The sequence below is a fragment of the Amphibalanus amphitrite genome, unplaced genomic scaffold (assembly GCF_019059575.1).
Source record: "Amphibalanus amphitrite isolate SeventyFive unplaced genomic scaffold, NRLGWU_Aamphi_draft 002248F_arrow, whole genome shotgun sequence".
In the NCBI taxonomy this organism is placed as follows: Eukaryota; Metazoa; Arthropoda; class Thecostraca; order Balanomorpha; family Balanidae; genus Amphibalanus; species Amphibalanus amphitrite.
This window is the reverse complement of record NW_024883735.1, coordinates 1-20,045: the sequence shown is the minus strand read 5'-3', so window position 1 is coordinate 20,045 and position 20,045 is coordinate 1. Positions and strand designations below refer to the sequence as shown.

Below are 20,045 nucleotides of genomic sequence, written 5' to 3'. Positions count from 1 at the left end.
GTCTCGTGCTCAGTCCTTGGCTCTTTTGCACCGCCCTGTCCCTAGTCCTCGTGGCCTTTCCATCTAACCTTTTCTACCCTGCTCTATCCCGTCCAACCCCATTCGACATGCCCTGTCCCGTCCTGACCTGACGCGATCCCCATCCGCTTCCACAGACGCTGGGCCCGGACGGCAGCTTCATCTCCCTCCTGGGCTCCGCCATCATGATCAGCGCCTCCATGGCGCTCTTCCCATGCTCTTCCAGTTCCTCGGCATGCTGGAGAACTTCAAACACCCCCGAGCGCTCATGTTCATCACGTTGATCAGGTGGGCATTGGTGGACCGTGGGCGGCTAACGGGGATGGGTGGTATAAAGTTAATTAGATGAGAAGAAGTAGCGTGACGTGACTCTAACCTGCAGGGTTGTGCTTGACTCATGAGTCGAGTCATAAATTTGACTCAACTCTGACTCAAATGAGTCAGATTTGAGTCGAGTCGGATAAAGTGTTGAGCTGTTGAGTTAAGTCAGAGTTGAGTCGGACAAAAATATTAAGGCTTTGAGTTGAGTCAGAGTTGAGTCAGTAAAATAACTTTCGACATTGAGTTGAGTCAAACATTTAGGAACATGAGTCAGCTGACTCAACTTTCTAGAAACAAGCTTTTCATTTCCCCCTCCCCCCCCCCCCCGCTTAACAACTTCGCCCTGGCTCTGCTGCCGGATTTTTTTCCACCCCGCCCCGCTCAGCATTTTTTATCTGAGTCAATTTTGAGTCAACTCACTTGACTCAACAAAAATTGAGTCAAGTTTGAGTCGACTCATATTTCATTGAGCCGCTTGAGTCATGAGTCGAGTCAAGGGAAAAATCAGCTCCTTGTTTGAGTCAGAGTTGAGTCAGGACTTTCTGAAGTTGAATGATGAGTCGAGTCGGCAAATTTCTTTGAGTCGAGCACAACCCTGCTAACCTGAGCCTGGACCGACCCTGAATCAATCCATGATCTGACTGACCTGAATATCCTAACGTGACTGACCTGACGCTGATTTGACTCTGACCTCACCCGACTCAGACCTTGACCCTTACCTAACCCTGACCTGATCCTGACCAGACCCTCACCCTGATCTGACCTACACTCCCCGTAGGATGGTGGTGATGGCCATCATCATCCTGGGCACCATCGTGATCTACTGGGTGCAGCAGGTCAACAACCGCTCCACCGATACTGACTCGGGCGCCGGGACGAGGTGGGTGCCTGTACTGCAGCGAATTCGCTGATTGGGGAGGCAGTTCACTGTAATGCTCGTGGGTTGTGGCTGAGGGGGTTACAGGCCCAGGGCTGAAACGAAACGTCCGATTGGGTCCAGCTGACGAAGCTCCAAAAATAATTGAGCAATCGGCATACATATTTTCGATACTTGGCTTACAAAACAAAATGCAGGCAAGATGCAGACGAGTTAAAGCTACGACTTAATCGCCACGCCATATGATATGGATCGCTCATGATTGACCCTCGCCCGCACATGGGGGGGGGGGGGGGGTGCCACCCCACCCCACCCCAGGTAGTCTTTCTGCTCTGCAATCAACATTTTTAGAGCTAGAAGGCTGATTTTTCGTATAGCTGCTCCTCTATCCTTTCTTGATGTCCACTGAAAATTTCAAGTTTCTGCGGTTTTCGGTTTCGGAGATATGACCTTGTTTTTAAGGTCATGTCATGACCCAAATGGCCAATTCTCAACATCTTGCGTTGGCTATGGGCCTTGTGAGCTTTTGACACCTTGATTTCGGCCTTTTTTGTCAGTTTTACCTCCGACCTATCATGGAACATGTTGTTTGACGATGTACAGATGTCAAGGTCAAGGTCAAGGTCAACCTAGGTCATCTAAGATAATTGCGTTTTAGGCAAGCGGAATTTACTTTTTGTGATTTTTTTTACTGCTTTTTTGGTAAAAGCTTCCCAGATCATGATTTCATGTAATATGGACACATAAACAATCGGTGCACACATCAGTATACACACAGACACACACAGACATACAAACACATATAATTGACCTTGACCTAACTTGACCTGAAATGACCTCAGCAGCAAAAACCTGGTCGGATAGTGTGACAAAGAGGTTCTAGCTGGCTTGGCACCAGAAAACGGCATCGTCATCGGTATATGATAAGCAGCGCACTTGATATCCAACGGTGACCCAAAACAGCAACATTTTTTAGTTTGACCTGACCTGGAAGGTCAATGACTGACCTGAGAAGGCAAAACTGGGTATCATTGGATTCATCTCTTCCCAAAAAATCTTTTTGGTCACTTACCGCTAAGCTCTATCTCCAACAGGAACGAAATGGCGCGGGGGGGGGGGGTGCCAACCCCCCCCCCATGTGCGCGGTTCTAGGATGGGAAAATGGCATGTGCGGGCGAGGGTTGAAATGCATTCATAAATGACTTCAGGTAAAGAGTCCGGTTGGTCTTGACTTTGTCATCTATTCCGGCAGTGTTGGGAGAATGAGGTGGGATCGGAGCTGTACCAGCTGATGATCGTCGACCTGTTCTTCATGTTCGTCTTCGAGCTGGGACTCGAGTTCGCCAGAAAAGTGGCACACGAGTGAGTACCGACTCCGGCTCGGATTTCCGAAATCGACTCTGACTCCGACTCCAGTCACAACTGTCGACTCCGACTCCGACTCCGCAGCCCTGCAGCCTCCCTCTGTAACAACCCTCCCCGCTCTCCTCAGGCACGGTCTCTGGGTGGAGGAGCCGCACTTTGACATCCCACGGAACACCATGTTCCTGATCTACAGTCAGACACTGGTGTGGACGGGCGCCTACTTCAGTCCGCTGCTGTCGCTCGTGGGATCCGCCAAACTCGCCATCATGTTCTACGTTCGAAAGGTGAGGACGTTTGTAGTTCTGTGCATATCGGTGAATTTAGTTCCGTGTCTGTAGATCCGATGTTTTTCAGAAAGCATTGGTGAGGAAAGGAATCCTCATTAACATTAATACAAGACAACGGTGAAGAATAGAGCAGTTAACCTGATAGCCGCTGGAATAACTGGTATTACTCTCGACACATATTTTCAGACGGATAAGTCCGGTTTTTATATCTGCGCAGTATCCCGTTACGCAGCTCGCTCATTTACACCTCGCAGCGGGAGTAAACCTATATCTTTCACCAGTCTGGCACTTGTTCCTCCCAATGCGATATGACCGGCGTCCGTCACGTCTCCCACAGTGGTCCATGTTCCGTCACTGCACGCCCCAGTCGCGCTCCGTGAGGGCCTCCCAGACACAGACCCTGTTCAGAATGGTGGCCTTCATCGTGTGCTTTCTGGCCGCCTGCTTCACCGGCTACATCGTCACCAAGTGAGTCGTATAGGGAGTCGTGGTGAGTCGCATACGGAGTCATGTCAGTTAGGGAGTCATGTGGAGTCAGGGAGTAAGATATGTTGAATGTGAAGTCGTGAGGCATAAATCCGCTCGTCATTGAGTGATCTCACTTCGCTGGTGTCATGATCTTCGCTAGACTCCACAAATAACTCCTATTCCTTATCCGTGCATGCATCATTGAGCGAATATATTGCCCGTCGAATATATCGAAACTATCGCCTATAGCAACCCTGAATTATAGTCATAGTCATAGTCAAAGTGCATCCAGAAATGCAAATACTGGTGATGGTGGGAGTTTGTTGCGGCCTGCTATTTTGCTTGTTACCGAAGAACAGTTTCGTTGGATTCATCTGCAGAGCTAACCGGTCCGACCTTTTCCTCTCCCCGCAGTGTGCGTCCGTCGGCTACCTGCGGTCCGTTCCAGCAGAAATCACTGCCCTCCGTAGTCGTCAACGATACTTTCACAAGGTCGGTCACGGTGGCTCCGTGAAACGTTGTAGCTATGGTGCCGCGCCTTCTTTCGGAATCAGAAACGTCGAAAGATAAGATAGTCCCCTTTTCCTCAACTTATGTACGGAAGTTTTCACGATCTGAGGATTTGTTCATTTGAAGGAATCTCTAATTTAAATGTTTTGCTTTAAGATGTGTGCGCAGGTTTGCTTGTGCTGCCTCTCGATCGGTTGTTCACTGTAATGACTCGCACGGTGTTTGCAGATGGAAGGACGAGGGTCACACGGCGCCCTACACCATGGCTATGTACTCTAGCCGACCGGGCGTGGTGGCTGTGTGGCTGCTCATTCAGGTCAGACCAACCCTCCACACACATATAGACACAGACACAAACACAAACAGACAGGCTAATAGACAGAGGTGCTGTATGTACTCTAGCCGACCGGGCGTGGTGGCCGTGTGGCTGCTCATCTTCAGGTCAGTGAAACAATTATTGTCCCACTTTCCTTTTCAACCTCCAATCTACCATTTCCTTTTCAAGGTAAATCGGATATTTACGATGGAACGTACGTATTTATTTGTTCACGCGAGATTGACAGCAGCCGGCATAGCCCTTTATCGACTCGACTTTACGTTCATGTCGCTCAGAACACAGCTCGTCCCCCTATTGTGGTGGCGTACCCTGACTTTCCCATCCCTTCCCTCCCCCTCCCGTTCCCCCAGTGTTGTGGCTACTACTGCGCTCTCTGGCGCTGGCCGTCAGGAGATGATTGTCCTGCTGCCGACGGACAGCTAGTGCTGGAGGGACAGGATAAGGTCATGCTGCTGCAGCTCATCGACGAGGCCGCCACGCGTGAGTCAGAGTTCTGAATATATCCTGAATATAACCTGAAGCAGAATATCAGCTACCCACCGGATATCTAGGTATCGATGGATATCTTACTGATGTCAGGCCCTCTACTTGAATATCAACAATTCGCGGCGGCTCGTATATTGCCCTAATTCCTCACTCCACTCTAGTCGGTCTAACCCAGAGCCCCCCTTCCTCTTGCAGGACTGCAGGGGATGCGTCGTATCAACCGTCCCGGCCTGCCAGACGTCGAGGAAGAGGACGATGACCAGCAAGTACCCCGTGGACGACCCGCGCGCCATCATCAAGGTGCTCTTCGAGCCGGCTAAAGATGATGAACCGGAACCGGAGGCCCAGCCGCCGCCGCCGCCGCCGCCCCCGCCATCCCCGCACTCACTCTCAGGTATGGGAGGGTGGAAACCGCGAGGAGTGGGCTTGTATGGGTGTATGGTATGGCCAGGCCCGTGGGATGTATGGGTTAGAGACGCGGGGAGGGAATAGTAGCGGTAGATAGGTCAATGTATACGGGCACCAGAGTGGTGTGGTGATTTCAGTACCTATGCGGTTGATTATAAGTTAGGACGTTGTGGATGCTATGAAGGAAACGGTTGTCAGATATAACAGCAGCATTTAAACGTATATATTTCATGAAGCACTTATTCAATGCCTTTGCACTCTAAAATGTTTATAGTGTTGTCAGACAGATGGGATAGATATCGAGTTACACGTACAGCTGTTATCGACGTCGATGTCGATAACTAATGTCGGTCCTCTACCACCCTTCACACAATGGCTATAACTGACAGCCGGACGTCATATCCCCCACCCCCACCCACCCTCGCAAACTCAGTCTTTCCTCAAAGAATTCCTACATCTCATATACCTACAACTTCAAAGACTACGCCCCGGCCTCTTCTCACACGCATTTCCCGAGCCTATGACATTTCTCTTCCGCCCTCACACCCACTCACCCCCTAACCCCTGAAATTTTCGTCAACCTATTCCTCCCACACCCCATCAAGCCTCCTCACATCAATTCCGTCCATCCACCACCTCCCACAATTGATGAGCCGGTCCGGCCTGCGCGGCGCGCTAGCATAAACCGATACCTCCGCCGCGCGGCAGCGGCCGCTGAGCTGGCCGAGGCGCGGTTGGCGGTGGAGCAGGCGGGAAAATCGCCGCCGCGCCTCTCCGTGGTGCGCCGCACGCCGTTCCCGCTGGGTACAGCCGGCACGGGCGGCCCCAGCAGCCAGATACGGCGACCCAGCAAGGTCACAAAGGCGGACGAGAAACGTCAGGCTGGTGAGTGCCAACCGATGCCAGAACGGGGAATTAGTGTCTCTTTTTATAGCGAGGTATGGTAGTTAAGATAAAGACTGTTGGTTGTTTTGGTGAAGTGCGGGAGACGCATCTATTCTCGGACATTGCGCTAGATGCCTTTATCAGCTGGGATGAGCCAGGAGGGTACTCCTATAATCTGTCTCAGTGCACTAAAGCTTCAGTGACATTTCACGTTTCAACGTCCATTTATTAGGAAATGCCCGTAGTCATTTCCTTTCCAAAAATCACATCATCCAAATCTGGTTCTCTTGTACTCACCTCCCTACAACACCCCTAGCTTAGACCTTTGCCATTCTTTTTCACCCGACCGGTCTGAACGATGAACCGACCAAATCGTCCCTAAATCGATCGAGCATGTCCTGAAGCGACCCCCACTCGCTGCTGTCTGTTGCAGGCCAGTTCTGGCACTGGTTCAGGGACAAGCTGGAGGGGTCCTCGGACGAGGAGACCGACACGGACTCGTGAGTCGCCTCACACTCTGTGCTTTCAAAGATTCCATAGTGCTTCCGTCCGATGATGGCCTCTGGTTCATGAAAGTTTGAGATGAAATCCCTCCCTGGCTCATCCCAGTTGATCGTCATGGCATGACAGTGTGCGCTATGTCCGCATTATGATTTCTTTCTTAGTTAGCTCACTTGCTATTAATCGATTTCAAACTATGATCGTCATGTGCTTCATAAACTTGTATTTTTTCTTTTCAGGTATTTTTCGGTCGGTACCTTTTTTGCACTGGGATTTTTATTTTGTCGTGCTTGATCATTTTTGACCTGTATCAAAGATTAATTCGATCTTCTTTCCGATTGATTCGTCCCTTTTTGTTACAGCAACCTCAGCAGCTAAATACTGGTCGAGACACGCCCAGGATGACGAAAAGCCACCTCAAAAGTGAGCGGCCCACCCGGCGCCGGAGCTGTCTTGAACGCCGCCATGGGAGGAAATGTTCGGGACAATCGAGCTTTGTTTGCTAACGGCGGTGCGTGTGTCACATGTTGGATTCCCAGCGCTTCATAAGCACATGCATCGTAAGCTGTATGAAATGTATAATAAAATCATTTCTCGTAGTGTCATATGCTTGAGCGTTTGTCATTTGCAGCGCAGGTAGGAAATATGGCACTTCTGTGATGCGAGTACAAGATATAAACTGGTCTTATGACTAGATCGTTACTCGTGAGCCTGCTCGGTCAAACGTCCACCGCTGCGATGTCTTGTGTGGACTGTTTTGTCGCTCACCAAGTTTACTGTTGGCCTGTCCTGTTCTCTGCCCGGGATTACTGCACAATCTGGGTTCAGCAGATGGATCTCTAGCAGCTCAGGTGTATAGCATGTATGTAGTTCGGTCTGCTCAATATGTCATAATAAGTTCGTGATCTCATTCGTGTTTGTAACTGTTGTGCTTTTCTTGAGAATAGATGTTCAACGCCTTTCAAAATAGTTTTCCGACCAATTATCCTAGGCATTGACTGAATATCATGTCGCGACTGCTATTCAATACCCCCCTCTCCTCCCATTTGGCCCAGCCCTGCCCCAGTTGTTACTGACCCTTACAGGGCGTGGCTGGTGGCCCGCTCACGTCTGTCTCATACAGCCCGTCCTACTGACGGGCTGTGGTTGGACGGAGCCGAGGACAGGCTACCATTACCGTCCCTAGACAGCCTCTGCCAAACGCAGCACAGGCTCCGACGAGCGGTAGCGTGTCACGTGACAGCCACTTAACCGTCCGTGAGCTGTCCCTATCGGGCGCAGCGTGAACTGTTGACGGACGGTGGGACATGTGTCACGTGTCAGCAATTGCCGTCCGTGGATATTCCCTGCCAAACGCAGCACAAACTATTGATGGCATCACGTGTAATAACAGAGTTTCCGACCTCCCACCGACACGTGGGTCGATAAGAGAGACAGAGTTCAGTAATCACGTACGTCACTAGTGGTGCAGTCATATTGATATCTACGAATGTAGAAAGTATCCAGTATCCAGCTTGCGTCATTCGTTGGACTTGGTGGATAGTTTGAAATTGCGATGAACACAGAATATGTCACATAATTACACTAACCAGCTCAACAACAGTACAGCCACTGCAACGAAGAACATCATTATAACAAAAAAATTCGAATTCCAACTCGCACACCAGTCGTAGAATGCGATATTGGCTCTCAATATTCTTTACATTGGCTCTCACATTCCTCTCATCATCCTACATTCTCGACAGTCCTCGGCATTATCTCCCGTAGCTTCGCTCTCCCTCGGGGTCTAACTATACCGTCTCTCTCGTTCCCTCCCAAAGGTCCTCCCTCTCCTCTTCTCTCTCCCGTGGGTCTGTCATCTCCTTAGTCTCAGCCTGCCTCCATCAGTGACGTCGGCCGGGCACGTGCAGGAGGCGGATCCAGCCGTCCCCCGGCCGCCGCCAGCACCTGGCCGGTGCTGTCCACTGTCGAGAAGGGCTTCTGAGTCGCTCCCGTACCAATCACCTGCCACAGATACCGATCAATGTAATCCACAGAACGGAATTCCGAGAACGGCCGACCGCCTTGTTAGCGGGGGTCGGGGGAATTCACGGCGGACGCCAATTTGAGGGATTATTGGGCACGATCGGCTTACTGGGTGTATTCTGAGACGTAGCACGGTAAAACTACGATGCATTTGTTTGAGAAAGATCAGCGTAACTACGCAATGTACGCCAACGTAAAGCTGATCAGGACATGTCGTTAATGTAGGCATTAGTTCTAGTACGGATGCGGTTTCTGGAAAAGAATTCGACGGGATAGGCGTGTTGATAGGCGCCGAATGTCCCAGGCCAATCCATAGGTAAATGGTTGCGTCTTTCTGTCGCTCATGGGATAATGACCCCACGGTACGTTTTGATTTGCCACAAGCCGCTTAGAGGTCGGTTGGGGTTGTCCGAAAGCCCATTTTGTGGGCCCGATATAATTGAATGCTTTGTTTAGGTACTCATTAATGTGACTTTTTTTGTGCAATGCTGAAATCAAATGTGCCATTCAATTATAATTTATCGCCGGTCGGCTGGTTTGTCACCTTTTCCGTCATGTGGTTGATGTACTGGAAGCTGTTGGTTCCTGACCCGGCCGTCAGTAGGTGGTGGCCGTCCGGGTCGGAGCGGGCAAACTACCGAAAACAGAGGTCAGTGTGAGCTCAGAAAACATCAGAGATATCCCCACTGATCAGCAAACAGAGGTCCGTCTGAGCTGTCCGCACTAATCAACAGATGTCCGTCTTAGCTCAGAAAACATCAGAGGTCTGCCTGAGATATTCCCACTGATCGTCTAAGCTATCCCACTGATCAACGGAGGTACCACTGAGCCATCCACACTGATCAGACAACAGGGGTCTGTCTGAATAGTCGCCCAACCAAATACTGACTAGATATGAGACAACCGATGTGCGCATGAGCTCTCCTCTTCAATATTGATCCGCTAGGAACAATACTTCCGCCTGTCGTTAACCCGGCAGTTGCTGGGGTATTTCGCCACCCACCGTTTGCTGGGGGGGGGGGCGTTAAACGCCCCCAGCCGATAACTCGAGAACCAATAGGCGCAGCGAAACGCACGAGGCGGCAAACGAAAGAGCGCGACGAGACGCTTCGGATGAGTACTTTAAAGTTGAATTTTGAGGTCACAGGTCGGGTCAAGGTCAAGTCAAACACCTGAAATCGGGCTTTCAGTAGCATGGACTTCAGGACTTCGCAATGGGCGCCTCTCGCCATAAACTCTGTCAATACGGTGCACAATCCATCTTATAAGGCCTACAAGAGTGTCAGCTCCATGTAGGGGTCAGTCAAGCATAGGTCAGGGTCAAGGTCAGGTCAACCGGGTAGGCACATATCCCCGAAAATCAAAACTGATATTCGCAGCCTGTGACACATGTTTTATAGGTAATTTGGGGCGTAGAACACGATGGTGACATTCATTTTATTATATGTGTACGTGTTTGGCTCAAAAAGCTCAATTTAATAAATTCATGTATCATGGTCGTGAAGTAGTCACGAAAAATTGCCAAGATTCAGTTCAAGATTATGGAAAATGCGGAACGATAATCAATAATCGAAGATAGCCATTTGATTGACCATGGTATTGGCAGTCTAATGGCGTTTACGGCATGTCTGTATGTTTATTCTGTGATTTTATATGATTTTTTGAACATATGCCGTTTTTGGTCGAAAACTCAGAAATCATGACGTCACTAATACCTCGATATCTCAAAAATTGTCCGACCGATTTTTTTGAAACTTTGTCACGATAAACTTCAATCAATTCCCTACAGGTACCCAAAAATTTGGCGCGCCTGCGGCGCGCCGTTTTTATACTATGGCCCGGCGAAAAAAGTGGGGGCGTTTAACGCCCCCCCCCAGCAACTCGCGGGTTAAAACCTGCTTAGTGGTAGTTGACTGCTCAGTAATGCTTCATTATGCGTATTGCATGCGCATGCATCATTAATGCGTATTCATTATAGAAACAAACAAGGCTTTATCTAGCTAGAAATATGTCACTAGAGACATGGGAATGGTTCTTAGTTCTTACATGATTTCCTTCTCCAAAAAGAGCAATATAATGGGACGATTAGCTGACCTGAACAGCGTAGATGTTGTCTCCCTCCACGTGCGTTTTTCGGAACGTGGTTAGTGACTTGATGGGCAGCCTCTGTCTGAGGTCCCAGAGCTGGATGGCCTGGTCGGCTTTCCACGAGCCCGTCACAACCGTCTCACCCTAATAAGGCCGGGAAAGGAGGATAATTATACCGTGCACAACAGAACTATGTATCATGGTGAATTGAACAACAAGCTCTAAGCATGGCATTTCGACCCAAATCCCCTCCAATCAGGGATGTTAACTTGTTTTCAGGAAAAGTCAAATATGTCATCCCTCTTGTCCATTGCCTGTTCATCATGATGATCCTGAAAGGTTAGACTCGTCTAGCCTAGCATCCGTACATAATAATATTGAAAACATTACATTTAATATATCATTTAGCCTGTCATAAAGGTACATTGATGCGGTCGTTTTCCCCTCAGACCTATTTCGGTTACCGTCTGACGGACTGACCTTGATGTCGATGGCCTCTCCACAGATGTGCGGTCCTCCCAAAGATCCGATCATACCGGCGTCTGTGCGCATGTCCCAGATCTGTGCGCAAAATAACATGACTCGTGACCATCGGCTGCCATCACTTATCTCGAAGTTTTAACTGTGAGGTCTGAGAAATTGAAAATCATGAAGTTTTGATGACTGCCGAGTGTCGATTGAATGCAATGAATTTCATGACGGAATGGGATTGAATACAAGCTGACGTTTTGTTTCCAAATGTCAATCCTAAAACATTTCCTGCCGGAAGAAGATTGGCCGTTTGCCAAGCCTTCCGTATCCAGACTTGAGTGAGTGCAAGTGTTTCGCATCTCTTACGATAGATGGCAGCACGCACAAACGCCTGAAATTATGCTGTGCCGCAATGCGTATTCAGGCGGTATCGCAAGCGTTCGACGTCCGCCTCTATAAACATCTGTCTTACTGCCGGCAGGGCGAAGTATTGAGGTTGATAAGACACCAGCTGGGGAAGAAAACTCATTTTGATGGTGGAACAATGTGTGCCTTGGCTTATGAGTTGCGCACTATGTGAGCCAAGTGGATAGACAAATATGAAACATTGACGTGTGGGACAGTATAATGGTGGCAGGGTAAGAACTTGCTTTGATGGTGTCGTCCCATCCGCCGGTGAGCAGCACATCTCGCTGGTCCGGGTGGAACTTGATGCAGAACACGCTCAGCGCGTGGCCGCCACTGTCCTTTTGCGGCGTGCTTGGGTGATAGCCTTTGTACTCCTGGATCAACTGAACGGGGACAGAATGAGTTCGGTCAGTTTTCTGCAGTCTCATGGAGGGAGTGAAGTCTTGTGCAACCGCAACTGACTAACTTTAATTTCGTTTTGTAGCTCAGAGCTGTCAGATGTCACACAAAAACACGGATCGCTCAATACTGGGTTAAAGTGTGTTTTACATTCCTGACCATAGATGGCTGCACATATAAACGCCTGAATTGATGCTGTGCCGCAATACGTATTATACGAATGGTATGGTGTCACCAGTGTCACTACCTCCTTAAATCATCTGTCTCAACTTTCAGTAAGTACTGTGAGTGTGACAGTGTGTGCCATTAGCCTGAAGCGACAAAATCGTTCTTTCATCCGACCTGAGACCACACTGACCTCCTTGGTCTGAGTGTCGTAGATGCGCAGACTGAGGTCCTTCCCACCAGACGCCAGCAGCTCGCCGGCCATGTTCAGGTCGATGGCGTTGATGCGGTTGTTGTTTTCTGTTTCAACAGTTACAGCCACGGTGACGATAATCAGTGATGACATTGATCGGTAACAAATGAGGTAATCAGGGCGGCAGAACTAGTACTGGCACTAAACGCAATATCAAACGACGAATGCGTACAAATGCAATGTAGCTAAGAAGTAGGAATTGGAAAGCCGTTAGTGTGGACTACTGAACATTGTGGAGCGACTAACTTATGTACCTAAGTACAGTCCACAGCATAAGTAATGTGCGGTTTCAGTCCTGGGTATGTTCTGCTTCTGAAGCTTAGGATTGATTAGTCAGACCACAATGAAACTTTGAATGTAGCTAACCTGTATCGTTACTCAATGCAGCTGCAACTTTATCTATTGACGTCTTCTTTTCGATCACTCCGCATTAAACAATCGCCAGTCAAAGCCATCCATTGAGATTGGTAAAACCCTACATTACTTTAGCGGTGGGCTGTACCTCTGGCATTCGATTATTGTGATCGAGGAATCTGTGTTTGCCTTACCTTCGGCAAACTTCTCGCATTTCTCGTCTGGCTTTCCCGCCAAGTTGTGTCGGAAAATTGTCCCAAATATTGCGCATGAGTAGAGAATCTGTAACAACCGTGCATCACAGGTCACGTACCGGGATCTAGTCACACGACTCTGTGATGCAACCGAACGGTTCAAGTCAAAGCTGACAGTTATTCACGTTGCTATTGACCCGACTGGTTTCAAATGAAATAAATACTATCAACGTACGTACCTTGCTTTGCTTTGGGTGGAAGCGGACGGCCATAATAGTATCGTCTGCATAGCGGGAGCCCTTACGCAGCGTGCTCTGCTGTGTGAAAAGGCCCTGAGCGTCTTTTTCATACATCTGAAATGACAAATGACGGAAAGCGCGCTTCATCAGTAAAAAGAGAAACAACATAAGGCAGGCAGCATGTCTAATAATAGCGATTTACAAGCTTTTATGCTTATAGCAAAGTCGTATGGCCATGACTCTTGTTAGGTACTAATAACAATAAATATCTGCCAGAAGCAAACAGCTAGCGCCGAGGCGCTCGAGCCTGGCTCTAGCCACGGTCGGCTCGATTATCTTCCATCTGATCTGATCAAGTGGCTGCAGACTTACCAGAACGGCTCCATTACCGAACCCCCCGACTAGTGCGCCACCTCCGGGAGCAAACCGTATCGAATAACATCCGCTGGCATATCTGTAACAGTCGGCGCACAGACAATTTGGTTAGCGTCAACCGACAGCTTGGAGGACTGGAGTAGCGCCGCTGCTCAAGACACAAACAGCACAGTCAGACGTTCAGAAAGGCCGGTGCGATCACATGTGATCCAGCTTTCGATAGAACTAGACACAATCTACTAAGCATAGGCTGGCTTTTAGCTTTTTTTTCACGGCATATACGTGTGTTTATAGTTTGAACGGTATGAAGAAAAGAAAGCTACTAACCTTGGCGGCATGAGTGCCTTCTGCGAGATCTCGAATCCAGTGAGCGTTAGCTCTGGTTCTTGCAGCTGAGAGGCTGAGGGAAAGACAAAGGGAGAGAAGGGAGAGGGGCTGAAGAAGAGGAGTTACAGTGATAGGGAGGACTAATAATATGGGCAATTATGGAAAGGGACAATATAGACAATGCTCTGTAAGGAAAGGGATGGAGTAAAGAAGCAGCAACACAAGTTATGACTTATGCTTTGAGTGGTGCATATTTCTGAAACGTTAATTTTCCTCATCTTGACAGTGAAGCGAGTCGCGTAAACGTGCACCAGTTCTCGACAGTATCAAGCAATGGCTTACTGTCAGATTCTCTGGCGGTGACTGATCCACGTTTGATCAATCCAATGGATCTAGACGACAGGTAGGTGTGCTTCGACATGTTCCTGAAATGAGGAAATGGAAAACTATATCAAACATGTCTACTTAATCACCACATTTGGCATGGCTGCCTCGGGGCTGTCGGACAAGATTTAGGCCTTATGACACGGGCACATCTGATTTGTCACTCACCCGGTATGTTGGTGTAGATCAGAACAGTTATTGTCCTCTCAACAATTCATTTGGAGCTTTCAAACGTCTTTGAGAAGCACTATGTAGGTACTTAACCCGGCAGTTGCTGGGGTATTTCGCCACCCACCGTTTGCTGGGGGGGGGCGTTAAACGCCCCCAGCCGATAACTCGAGAACCAATAGGCGCAGCGAAACGCACGAGGCGGCAAACGAAAGAACGCGACGAGACGCTTCAGATGAGTACTTTTAAGTTGAATTTTGAGGTCACAGGTCAGGTCAAGGTCAGGTCAAACACCTGAAATCGGGCTTTCAGTAGCATGGACTTCAGGACTTCGCAATGGGCGCCTCTCGTCATAAACTCTGTCAAAACGGTGCACAATCCATCATATAAGGCCTACAAGAGTGTCAGCTCCATGCAGGGGTCAGTCAAGCATAGGTCAGGGTCAAGGTCAGGTCAACCGGGCGGGTGCATATCCCCGAAAATAAAAACTGATATTCGCAGCCTGTGACACATGTTTTATGGGTAATTTGGGGCGTAGAACACGATGGTGACATTCATTTTATCATATGTGTACGTGTTTGGCTAAAAAAGTTCAATTTAAGATATTCATGTATCATGGTCGTGAAGTAGTCACGAGAAATTGCCAAGATTCAGTTCAAGATTTTGGAAAATGCGGAACGATAATCAATAATCGAAGATAGCCATTTGATTCTTCATGGTATTGGCAGTCTAATGGCATTTACGGCATGTCTATATGTCTATTCTGTGATTTTATATGATTTTTGAACATATGCCGTTTTTGGTCGAAAACTCAGAAATCATGACGTCACTAAAACCTCGATATCTCAAAAATTTTCCGACTGATTTTTTTGAAACTTTGTCACAATAAACTTCAATCAATTTCCTACAGGTACCCAAAATTTGGCGCGCCTGCGGCGCGCCGTTTTTATGCTATGGCCCGGCGAAAAAAGTGGGGGCGTTTAACGCCCCCCCCCAGCAACTCGCGGGTTAAGATGTGAATTTTTAAGCAGCACTTTTGATACACGCACGTTGATGTCTTTCACATGAATAGCTAACCAAGTGATGATCTCGATAATGTGACGACCACCATTTACAAAAGTAATTGCAGTGAACGCTCAAAACAATATAAAACGTGTTCCATTTTACCCTAGCTTTGACCAAAACTGCGTCATATTTACGATATTTGCGGCGCATATCCAGCGTGGCCGGCAAACGGAGCTGCGGACACATCGTGACGTTCTTGAAATGGCACTTCTTGGTTGAATTGAATCCTCATTATCATCCACGTAGAAACAAAGACAAACGGTGAAGATCTCCAGATTGATGGGTCATTTCGACATTTGACACATCGTTGTTTGACGAATGAAAGAAGAAAGAGGAGCTTCGCCTAGCATAACGAAGGACATAACGAAGAGCGTAACGAAGAGACGAGAATTAGATACATGAAATGCATCATGCTTAGTTGACGAGGACGAAAAAAGACCATCTGTATCAGCACCGATGAAGGCATACTAATTCATACAAAAAGTGGACTTTCTGGGACCGATAAAATGCACAGCAAGACTACCGCCGAATTGACAAAGGCGGGTACAAACGTCTGCAGCTGTCAAAGACCAATCGGTAACCGCCGGCCCCCAAAGTCGATCATGTCACCATCAGTGGGTGATGACACCCTCAGATGACATGCGTCTGCCCAAGGCCGTCTGCCCCTAGGATGACGCGTGTGATATTACCCTCCCGGTCTGATGGAGAAATTATGGTCGTTCTCAGACAACCGATCAATTAGAGGAAGTCATGATCGGTGAGGGTCACGGGATCTTGGATCAGTGTGTTCCTGGCCGCGGAAACAGGTGGATCTCTTCTGCCCTGTCCATGGGAAAGGCGACATTTGATAGACAAACGAGAGCATCGGAAGATGAGGCTGGCATGACAAGTAAGTTTGCGTTTTGTGATGTCGTATATGTTCGTGACCACAATTTATTTATGTTTATGCGTATGGGTGTAGGCGGTAATGTATGCGCTTGTTAAACTAAGAGAGCGAAATAGACAAAGGGCCGTCGGGGGGAGGCAGAAAGGAAAACAACGAGAATGAGTGGAAGAGACAGAAGTGATAGAGAGAGTGAAAGAAAGAGCGAGAGAGAGAGAGAGAGAGAGGAGAGAGAGAGAGAGAGAGAGAGAGAGAGAGAGAGAGAGAGAGAGAGAGAGAGAGAGAGAGAGAGAGAGAGAGAGAGAGAGAGAGAGAGAGAGAGAGAGAGAGAAAGACGGAGATAGAGGAACCCACGACCGTTCGTTCTTAAATGTTCTTCCACTTTTCGTCAGTTTTTTTATTAACTCGTCTATCCTCTTATAGGTCATGGTGTTGAGCTTCGTCACTCATTGTACTGAGTGGATGACAAAGAATTGGTTCTCTGATTTAGTCATCTAACTGCACAGCGCTGCATTCAAACAAAATGGTAAGTATTGTTCTTTAAAACGGAAAATAAACCGTGCGTTGACAGTTTTATTGGCTCAAGAAACTGCATTTAAGAATAAACGGTGGTTTAAAACGTTCGAAAAATTGTTCATTGCACAATGAATAAATGTAGTAATCGCTTTATAATTTCCAGATATGTCGTGCGTCAGCCCTGTTACTGATAATATGTCTTAGTAAATGTCGGCTGTTAGGAGCAGGACCGGTTTCCAAATGGCAGTTTGTTGTAGTCTTTGTCAAATGGAAGTTCGTTATATTAGTGTTTGTTCTCTACATGCATATCTTTGCGTGGTTAATGAACGGCGATAATCGCCGGATTGCGAATCAAACAACCTGCTTATGCCGTTTCAGTACGGACTCATCCATAGCTGTGTCAAAGATGGGTGATGAACAACTATGGGAAGGACAAATGGATGGAAATATTGTAAGTATAATATTTGCACATGAATTTTTTAGGAGCGTACAATTTATTTGGTAAACATGTGACTGTTGTCTATGTTGCAACACAGATAATGAATAGACATGTTTATATTGCTACAATTCTTCCCCATGAATCTCTATTTAAAAAAAAATGTTTATTTTTCGAATCATCCGGTCTGATCGCCAGGGCATATCGGGAGCGGACGACGAGCAGACGTTCCTCAACTTCCAGTGCTACCCCGACCAGGCCACCCTGGACTTCATAGGCATCGTCGTCAAACATTTGGGTAAGGGAAGCCGACAACGGCTTGTTGGGAATACAGGATTCTCAATTACTTTTTTTTAGACCGTGATGAATATTTAGCCACTTTTAGTTGGCTTATATTATCGATAATTATTTTAGTTCTATTGCTCCGATATCCCAGCGCACACAGATGATATGAGGGCGGGGATTTGAAAGGGGACGACGAGTACATGCTCCAAGTCCATATGCATGCGACCTAATCTAGCCCATTCTATCGGAGGCCGGAGCTTTACCTGCTAAAATTTCAGTGATGAATTGAGTGATCAAAAATGAGTTTCATTTCCTTCTTAACATTCCGGCTGCTACTGCCACAGAGATCAGCCTCGAATACTTTCTGGAGGGGGTCGGTATGCATTTTGTCGATTTCACTATCGAGAAAGGCTACGGCGAGATGCTGCACACTCTAGGAAGAACCTTCCACGCATTTCTGGACAACCTCGACTATCTTCACTGGTGAGACCCGCATCTAATTACATAATACATATGGGGTGACACGCTCACAATATAAGCTCGTTTTACACGATGGATTAACACGTTCTTCTCGCCTGTCACAAGACTACATATGCGTTTTTCATACACATGTTTGATATGCTATATCCATTAAAGTATTCCGAACGCCTTTAGAAAACGATCGGGCGAAATGATCCCGGTTTTGTCGAGGCGTGCCTCATTCCTCACATTCAACACGTCCACCGTTTCAGCTACCTGATGACCACGGCCTTCCCGGGGATCGTGATGCCGTCGTTTGCCTGCACCGAGGACACGCGGCGGCCGGACGTGCTGTATGTCGATTACTACTCGCGACGACAGGGGCTCCAGACGCTGGCCATAGGTGCGATAATATACACAATAATATAGTTCAAAGGCTCGCTTGCAAGTCGGGAGAATATCATCGTATGATACAGGGTGGACCAAAAAGGATGGAAACATTTTAAACTCTCATAAAACATGCAATATTGCATGCAGGTGACTGAAAATGATACCAAACGACAGTATTTGTGGAAATTCATAATGACATCATGCTCAGCTGCTTTCTCTCGTTTTCAGTCTCTCATAGTAGATGTTCGAGGAGACCACCTTTGCGAGACAGGCACAGATCGGCCCGCCTCGCGGCTGACGCGATAGCCCGACGACACATGTCCTCAGGTATGACTCGCACAGCCTTGATGATCGCTCTCTTCAGGCCACAGAAGCTTGCTGGACCTTCTTTGTAGACCTGGCCCTTGAGATGAGGCCACAGGAAAAAAAATCCATAGGGGTCAAGTCAAGTGAGCAGACGGGCCAGTTCCGACTGGCACCGCGGGATATCAGCCGGTCACCAGAGTGGTTCTCGATCCACTTAAGCATTGTTTTGCTATGCGAGGAGAAGCATCGCCTTGCTGGAACCACATGAGGTCCAAAATACTGCCATACGTCGCTTGATCTCACTTCAAGAACTTCTTTAGCGTCGCTTGGTAGGTCAGCCACGTCGCACCCTGGAACCGAAGTGGAACTGGCCTGTCTGCTCAACCGACCTGACCCTACTGGATTTTTTCCTGTACGGTCATCTCAAGGGTCACCGGTCGTGAAAATTCACTAAAGCTTAAAGAAGGTTCTGTAAGCTTTACTGACCTGAAGAGAGCGATCACCAAGGCTGCGAGTCATACCAGAGGACATGTCGTCGGGCTATCGCGTCAGCCGCGAGGCGGGCCGATCTGTGCCTGTCTCGCAAAGGTGGTCTCCTTGAACATTTGCTGTGAGAGACTGAAAACGAGAGAAAGCAGCTGAGCATGACGTCATTATGAATTTCCACAAAATGTACTGTCGTTGGTATCATTTTCAGTCACCTGCATGCAATATTGCATGTTTTATACGAGTTTAAAATGTTTCCATCCTTTTGGTCCACCCTGTATATGTCAGTAAGTCGCAATATACTAGATATAATTACTCAATTTGCAAATGATACATGGGAACTGGGAAGCTAGCGAGGAGCTCCCGAAAGCAGCAGACGACGGATGCCACCAGCTATGCCCTGAAGGCTTGTATCCTTTTCCCTTTCGTAGGAGCCCTGAAGGGGTGCGCCAAGAACTTCTAAACCTAGCCGTCCAGTTCGAGGTGATGTGGACCAGGGAGGAGAGGATCAACGAGGAGGAGGTGGTCCACCACGTGCGACTGAGGTAAACCAACAGTGGAATGCAAGAAGGAAAATCGTATGGTCTTGTAGATATGTAAAATAAACCAATGAACTGCAAGCTTTTAACGAAGCATGTGTCAAGATCGTCAATTACGACACAACGCCACATCCGATGCCATTCCTTTGACACAATGAATTCCCAGTCTGACAGCCGCCCTCCTCTCGTCAGGGTGACCAGCTAGGCCAGCTGACCACCCCGACTCTACCTGTGCCCTCCGGGGACCGTCCTCGCTCTGCCCTCTCCCTGGCCCCCGCGGCAGATACGTTGGCTCCAGCTGAGGTAACTTTGTCAACACGGCTGAGTTTTCGGCGATAAACCCCCTACCACTTCATTTCAACCAGTG

At 48.2% G+C, this 20,045-nt stretch overlaps 2 protein-coding genes and 2 long non-coding RNA genes across 4 annotated transcripts; 3 read left to right on the top strand and 1 right to left on the bottom strand.

Moving 5' to 3' along the window:
* The first annotated feature begins 1,271 nt into the window (after positions 1-1,271).
* On the top strand, positions 1,272-4,580 carry LOC122376699 (transmembrane channel-like protein 6). The gene is made up of 8 exons (XM_043356613.1): positions 1,272-1,277; positions 2,469-2,578; positions 2,709-2,865; positions 3,206-3,336; positions 3,751-3,828; positions 4,075-4,162; positions 4,352-4,376; positions 4,534-4,580. Exons 1-8 carry the CDS (start codon positions 1,272-1,274, stop codon positions 4,578-4,580), a joined length of 642 nt encoding a protein of 213 aa, XP_043212548.1.
* A 357-nt stretch (positions 4,581-4,937) lies between these two features.
* On the top strand, positions 4,938-7,418 carry LOC122376696. The gene is made up of 3 exons (XR_006255686.1): positions 4,938-5,063; positions 5,786-5,962; positions 6,826-7,418. It is a non-coding gene; the product is annotated as an uncharacterized LOC122376696 (long non-coding RNA).
* Positions 7,419-8,332: 914 nt separating this feature from the next.
* Positions 8,333-14,402, bottom strand: LOC122376695 (WD repeat-containing protein tag-125-like). The gene is made up of 12 exons (XM_043356609.1): positions 14,314-14,402; positions 14,104-14,186; positions 13,762-13,834; positions 13,432-13,513; positions 13,060-13,173; positions 12,821-12,908; positions 12,213-12,319; positions 11,698-11,838; positions 11,057-11,137; positions 10,583-10,720; positions 9,033-9,122; positions 8,333-8,467 (listed from the first exon to the last, which is right to left on the bottom strand). The coding sequence occupies exons 2-12, from the start codon at positions 14,180-14,182 to the stop codon at positions 8,333-8,335; spliced, it is 1,128 nt and encodes a 375-aa protein (XP_043212544.1). The 5' UTR covers positions 14,183-14,186; positions 14,314-14,402.
* A 3,020-nt stretch (positions 14,403-17,422) lies between these two features.
* LOC122376693 lies at positions 17,423-18,286 on the top strand. Its single transcript, XR_006255684.1, has 3 exons — positions 17,423-17,511; positions 17,843-17,981; positions 18,230-18,286. It is a non-coding gene; the product is annotated as an uncharacterized LOC122376693 (long non-coding RNA).
* The last annotated feature ends 1,759 nt before the right edge of the window (positions 18,287-20,045 follow it).

Coding starts and splice junctions, on each gene's coding strand:
- LOC122376699 (XM_043356613.1), top strand. Junction 2,579..2,708: donor GCCAGAAAAGTGGCACACGA/GTGAGTACCGAC, acceptor CGCTCTCCTCAG/GCACGGTCTCTGGGTGGAGG. Junction 3,829..4,074: donor GTCAACGATACTTTCACAAG/GTCGGTCACGGT, acceptor CGGTGTTTGCAG/ATGGAAGGACGAGGGTCACA.
- LOC122376695 (XM_043356609.1), bottom strand. CDS start 14,182: ATGTCGAAGCACACCTACCTGTCGTCTAGATCCATTGGATTGATCAAA. Junction 13,174..13,431: donor TCGGTAATGGAGCCGTTCTG/GTAAGTCTGCAG, acceptor TTGTCATTTCAG/ATGTATGAAAAAGACGCTCA. Junction 12,909..13,059: donor TCCACCCAAAGCAAAGCAAG/GTACGTACGTTG, acceptor CGGTTGTTACAG/ATTCTCTACTCATGCGCAAT.